This window comes from Pteropus vampyrus, unplaced genomic scaffold, assembly GCF_000151845.1.
Source record: "Pteropus vampyrus isolate Shadow unplaced genomic scaffold, Pvam_2.0 Scaffold224, whole genome shotgun sequence".
In the NCBI taxonomy this organism is placed as follows: domain Eukaryota; kingdom Metazoa; phylum Chordata; class Mammalia; order Chiroptera; family Pteropodidae; genus Pteropus; species Pteropus vampyrus.
Genome location: NW_011889005.1, coordinates 531,869 through 538,715, shown reverse-complemented (window position 1 = coordinate 538,715; position 6,847 = coordinate 531,869). Strand labels below are relative to the sequence as shown.

Below are 6,847 nucleotides of genomic sequence, written 5' to 3'. Positions count from 1 at the left end.
GCCCTCCTTCTTCACGGCTCCCTGTGACCTGGGGGTTAGTCCAAGTTGTGTACTTGGGGAGCACACAGGCCCCTTTCACTGTTAGCTGGGGCCCCCCAGAGGCTCGGTCACCCTGCTGCCTCGTCTCCAGGAGCCCCGCTCACTGATCCACACGCATAGCCTTGCACCGCGGCCTCTGCCTCCAGCCTCCATGGCCTGGGCTGCCCTGGCACAAAGGACGAGGCCCCGTCACGCCCTCCGGGCTTGGCTCCAGTGCAGCCTCCTCCCGGGGTCCACTCCTCACAGACGGAGTTACCGACAACCTCCTGGGGCCCCACGACCACGGAGGTATGTGCGCCCACAGCGCCAACGCCTGCAGCACGCGAGGACCATCAGGACGGGGAGGTGGTGATACCGTGCGCCAGGCTCTGTGCACGGGGGAGCTCATTTCACCCTCCTCATGGCCTCTGCACCCCTAGGAGACCGGCCAGCACGACGGGGCGTGAACGTGCTCCAGTGACGGTAAGTGACGAAAACGTGCATTTGCCCAGTATTGACTTGTTAAGCACATATTCTTAATATGTGCTTGATGAGATTTTGGGAAACGCTCACTACTGTTTTCATCACCAACACTATTGTTGAAGCCTGTCTCCTGCCACGTCTGTCACCTGAGCAAGGTGCAAGGTCTTTATCATCCTCCGTGAGAAGCACAGAGTCGGTAGTCAAAGTTTGTTAAACAGATGAGTACTGGACAAATAAATAAATGTGCTGTGAGCTCCAGGACACAGAGACCTGTTAACCTGGTCAGTTGTTCCAAAATATCTAGCACAGACACGATAGGTGTCTAATAGACACTTAATGATTTAGGGTAACGGGATATAAGATTATCTCTTCAAACCAGAGTAAGTTTACAAGTTCTCTTTCATCTCTGATTCCTGTATCAAGCCAGCGACCATGTCTGCCCTGTGTAACTGCTGTGCCCTGTGTAACTGCTGCCATTCAGACGCGAGGTGTCAGCTCTCCAATTACCTGTAGCTCCGAGCACAGCTGAGACAGTGTTTCTTCAACAGCGAGGGACTCTAGGGGGAAAAAAAAAAATAACACAACATGCAATAAAACAGACATGCGCTGAAATGCAGCAGTTGCCAAGTGCACGAAAGCAGCATAGGTGTCAAGTTGGATCAAGGCCACGGAAATAAACCCAACGCCCAAGGACCCTTCTCCTATCTCTTGTACTTTCTAAAGGGGGTCGTGTTTGTAAAGAGGATGAACCTGGAGCCCTGTGACAGCCCCGTGAGGACACTCCGAGAAGGTCGACAAGGACCTGGTGCAGCTCAGAGTGATTCCACATCCTTTTGTGCTTCTGCGGATACAGGCATGCACGTGTGACACGTGTGGGGCAGGGACCTGTATCTCCAACGCACCAACGAATGATCAGAAGCCCAGGGAAGTGGAGTGGCAGAGCTGAGTGGCCTGCCAGCTCCGGCGGCTCTGACATTGATTAATGATCATCACGTCACCCCACGCCACTGACCGCAGACCCTGTGATCCTGCTGTCTCACGGGCAGGGGCCCACTGGTGATTCTGTGCTCACGGTTCTGCCTATGTTTGAACCCCGCCCTGGCTCCACGGTGCCACGGTCAGCGGGTTACACTGGGCTGAGGCACGGGCTCTGACAAACACCTTGCTGCCCAGGTAAGCGTGAGCACACGCCTGTGCACCCTGCGGCTGTCCTCAGGCCCGTGAACCCCATCAGGCGTAATGGACTTTTGTCACACTCATCACGGCCGTGTCTTTGGTGTCTGGCACACGGTAGGTGCTCAGTAAAAATACGGTTGTGAATGAATGAACCACAACAACTCAGTTCTTTTGATAAAAAGCGAGAGCTACTGCACCGTCGCCACCATCCCTCTGAGCCACGCGAACCGGCTGATTCCGGGCATGTCTCCGCTGCGCGAGTGGCACTGAATATAAAAAGATCAACTCCACGAACTGCACGATCCAAAGAGTAGCACCTGCCCTGTCTACGATGTTAGAGCTGATTGATAGAGCCAGCTGGCAAGGTGGCACCGGAACTCAGTCCACTGCCAAGAGTGCTGTTCGCAGCCCTTCACCCTGCACGCCGGGCACTGTGTACGAGGGGCCTCAGGGGACCTCTGCTCTCAAAGACCCAAGTCGAGTGGGGATGAGAAACACGCGAATGAATCGCTGTCGTAGGATGTGTTCGGTGCAATAATGGGCAACGTACAAGGTCACGGACTCCGCCCGCACCCAGGTGACCTCAGCAGGTGCAGTCCAGGGGGACAGGGAGAGAAGCCGAGGCGCCCGGCAGGTTTCTGCTGTTAGCCCTGAACACAGGCGGAGGACCCGGCCTCTGTCCTAGGGGCAAAGGGGTCCCCTTAGAGGACTTTGAGCAGAATCTCCGTGCGGCACCTGCTGTAAATGAGTGTGGCATGAAATAAGGGGGGAGCCACTGCAGGGCCTGCGCGCTCCTGCCACGGCTCTGCTGTGTGGCCCTGAGCAGTCGCTTCCCATGTCTGAGCTTCAGGCCCCACCCTCTGCCACCTGAGAGTGGTGCAGGTCCTGTGGTCTCCACGACATGGGATGACGTGCAAGAAACAGTTCACCCCCGAACCCGAATGTTCTGGCTACTAAGAGGTTTCTACAACCACCCGGATTTAAAGCATATGCGTATTTCTTTCTCAGGACTGTTTTACACTCTCGTAAGTTACGATCCTGTAACTAAAGCTTCATTAAGGTTAAGACGAGCACTTTCCCTTGAACGCGACTTAACGCCATGTACCAGTAGTGCCAGGCATGCAGTAGGTGTTCAATACATGCTTGGGGGACGAACGAATGAGTGGGTGAGTGTTCCTTGGGTTCCTGTGTCTTCCCCTCCCGCATTTGCTCATCCCGCTAGCATCCTCTGCCGGAGTGGAGCAGGCTACAGAAAAGCTGGCCGCAAACAGGGCTTGTTACTCTGACACAGACGTCTGCTGCCTGCTCGCACCCCGGTCCGAGAGAGGCAGGTCGGCCGCTGGGATGAGCGTTCGCCCTGCGCCCGGCCCCTTACCCAGCTCCACGTGCGGCAGCTCCGGGACGTCCCGCATGATGACCAGGAAGTAGGCGCGCAGTCCCCGGTGGGCGTGTAAGAGCAGGAAGCACAGCTCTCGGTGCCACTTGTAAGCGTGCTGCATGCAGCTCTCCGAGGACGCGTAGAAGCTCCCCTGCCGGAGAACAGAGACCACGGTGGAGCCGTCACACGCACGGCCTGGCCCCGACACAGCGCGGGAGGCGGCTCAGCACCCCGGGGAGGGAGGCTGAGTCTCCTCCTCTCTGCCAAGCTCTGTCTTATCACGTTCAAATTACAACGGCGATAATGGGAATAAGAGCTGACGATGACGAGGGCGATGATGGCGCTGACCTCGCGGGTTCGTGGCAGCGGAGTGGCACCCGCTTAGGGCCTCTTTCCCCTGGCCCTGTGAGAAGAGGCCATGGAGACCGACAGAGGTGGGCTCCTTGGCACGGCGGGATAGCCATGTGGCGACACCCCCGCGGTCGGCGGGCGTGTCGTACGTGCTGCCGGAAAGGAGAAAGGCGCTCTGTTTAAGTGACGGAGAAGTGGGGTGCAACGGTCCCCACAGCCGCGCATGCCGGGAGAGGCTCTGCGTGTGAGCGCGCCACGTCGGAGGCGCGGTCCATCGTCCCCTGTGCCGCTGCGGGGCACACTAAACCGGCAGAAGGACACAGATGAGGTTTGTCCGACAAGGAAAAGATGCCTAAGTCCACGACATGACGAAGGAGGAGGAAGAGGACAGTTCTGACGCCCTCGCTGTCCTGGCGGCGAAGGAGAGGGCGTGCGTCTTAAGGACAGAGAAGGGCAGCCCACGGGACAGGCTCGGGCAGCAGAACGGGGAGGTACCGAGCTGCAGAATCCCATGCACCTAGGACCTGCCCATCCACCCGCGGCTCTCGTGGCCACGAGGGGAGGCGGCAAATGGTCGTCCGAGATGCCGAGCGCCTCGCCTGTCCCGCTGGGAGAAACGGCAGGTGGGGAGCGGTGGAGCTCCACCCCTGGCTTCTGTGAGCTGACTGCGGTCGCTGATGATGGGTCCAGTGCGGGCTGGACAGGGCTACGTCATTTGTCCTTCATCTGCGCCCCTCACGGCGCGATGCGGGCAGACGGCAAGGAGCGTAATGATACTCACTCCGATCGTACCGTCGTGATGATTGGCTTGTGTGGGATACGAGGCGCTCCACGTCAGGAAGCACAGATGGAAGGCTCAGGTCTGCTGCCACCTACCTCTGAGACGGTCTTAGGTCAGTTCTCTAGCAAAGAGACTTCGAGACAGAACTATGCCTGCATGGAGGTCCCGGGGGGACTCTCGGAGGCGACACTGCAGGGCAGCAGCACGGGCCGAGGGAGAGGCTGCCTCGCACTACGATGCCAGCACAAGAGACCCGGCCAACCCTCCGAGAACTCTGGACCCGCAGCGCTGTCTGTGCTGGAGATGGAGCCAGGTCAGCGTACCCACGCATTCACCATCACTGGGTACGGGTCGCCCCAGGCGCAGGTATGACCTGGCTGATGGCTGTGGGCCACCAACATCCCCAGAAGTGTGTGGGATGACGGCTTCAGGCCTGAAGATGGGCTCTGGGAACCACGGAATCCACCGGAAGAAGCCTCGGCAGCTCCCATCGTTCCCCTGGGCCTTAAATGAAATCTGGCTTTGTGTTCTGAGGTCCCTTCTGATTTGAACCTGAGACATTCAACAAGTTGGTTAGCGTTACCCACTGTCTACAAGATCAAGTTCAAATTTCTTAGCATGGCATTCACAGCCTTAAGCCCTGACCCCATTACCAGGCTCATCTGCTCATCATTACCAGGCTCTTGTGTCACTCCAGAACTCTAGAGCTTTTCTCCTTTTAAGAGCCTGTCCCCTTGCGGCCCGAAGACCACCACCATGTCCAGGTCAAATGCCATCTCTGTGCAGCTTCTCCAACTACTTCTTCTTCTCTGCTCCCCGGCACCTACCTCATTAGACCACAATTATTTCTGTATATATCTCTGTCTCTTGGAAGGCAGACAGGCAGGCAGGCAGGCAGGAAGGAAGGAAGGAACTGCAGCATCCCCTACGGTCTCAATGACATCAAGACAGCATGGACTTGATGACTATGGGCCTGGATTAAGGGTCCAACTTACCTACTCGCCCCTACTTTAGAACTGTGGGGGTTTTACACAACTTTCGGATCAGCATGGGATTTGCTAGATTACCACAATAATCACGCCATAGATACTGATTGCCTATATAAATGCACTTATTTATACTTTACGTGAAATGCATGCACAATCCAGTTTTTCTCTGGCACGTGGTAAACACCAGCAACCGTCCCTTTAATGCCAGCACGCCCATAAAAGCGACATGCATTTTCATATAGAAATATCGGTCCATCTCTTACGTTACAATTTTGGGAGAATGCACAAATGGAATTGGTTTTCAATATTCTGGACATTTATTGCAAAAAGGAATGCAAGCTCTATCAGACCTCAAAATCTAGAGCTCTATTAATCGCAGCTCCTGCTCCTTACATGCCTGCTGTGCGTATTTTGGTCTCCGGGTTGCTTCTCTTGGTAATGCAGTGAGTTTTGCATTATTATCCCATTTTTACTAATTAGAATATGATCATAATAATAATCACAACTGCATAATAAACAGCTAACATGTATTACTTGACCGCATTAATAATGTCAAGCATCGTTTAAATGCTTTACGTGTAATAATCATTTAATTCTCATGCCAACCCTAGGAAATAAATACATTATTTCTCCCTGTTTTATAGATGAAGAAACCAAACCCCAGAGTGTAAAATAACTTCTTTGCGGGTCCCATGGCAATCAGGTGGTGGGCTGACAGTTCAGACAAGGTCTGGCGCTGGAAGCCACGCACTGTAGCCTTGGCCGTTACAACTAGCTGTGATTCAGAAAAACTATCTGAACTTTCTGACTTTTTAATTATCTTCTTTGTCAGCAACAAACTGCTGCTGTCTTAGTCAGCAGCTCCCAAATGGTGTGCCCCAACACACCGGATTGTGGTGACCAGCTGTGAGTTACACTGTAAAGATTTCTTACCCGAAACAGTCAAAATACAGAAACCACAAATGATTTCATATTGACACGACTTGACTCAAAGCTGGCTCTCCTGTGCTCTGACACCCCAGAGTTTACTTGAGCAGAACAAGGGAGCGACAGGATTCAGGCTTGGATCCACGGTGGGTGGGGGGTGACAGAAGTAGTGACAGTCCCTGTCACATTCCCACCTGGGCTCCGCTCCACTCTACGTGCTGTGCTGGCTGCCGTCCGCCTACGTGCCAGTCCAGCATGGCCGACCCTCTAAGTGACCGCTGAGTGGCCACAGAGCGGCGGATGTGGCTTCGGCCGTAAAGGAAATGGTTTTGTGCGTCTCTCCCGCTGTGAGCTCACTTTACGCCCTCTCTCCCATCCTAGAAATCAGGATGGAATATTGTTCGTCCTCTACTCCCAGCCACTGTCCCAGGGTCGGGCGGGCCACCTGTCGTGGGGAGGCTGAAGGGACAGGCAGAGGAGGTGAAGGGCTGTAGTGAATCGGGGACCTGCCTTCAGCCCCACAACTACCGAGAGAATTCCAGGACAGCACAACTTGGGTCTCCCACCCCACGGGGCACGACTGAATGCATCAGCATCCGAGTCTGGTCGACGGCGAGCAAGACAGTAAGAACCGGGGCGAGGGGAACAGCAGGTGTCCGTGGAATGGCCATCAGATAAACCGGACTGATTGTGCAGCGTGCGGAGGGTCACGCGATTAGCACTTCTATCCCCAAGAGGCCAGTT

The 6,847-nt window shown here is 55.2% G+C and overlaps 1 protein-coding gene across 1 annotated transcript in view; it reads right to left on the bottom strand.

Moving 5' to 3' along the window:
- Positions 1-6,847, bottom strand: part of FAM135B (family with sequence similarity 135 member B) — a 119,279-nt gene that overhangs the window by 25,913 nt on the left and 86,519 nt on the right. Inside the window, 2 exon segments of the mRNA XM_011373399.1 lie at positions 1,009-1,058; positions 3,053-3,206. Of these exon segments, the coding sequence (XP_011371701.1) occupies positions 1,009-1,058; positions 3,053-3,206 (204 nt within the window).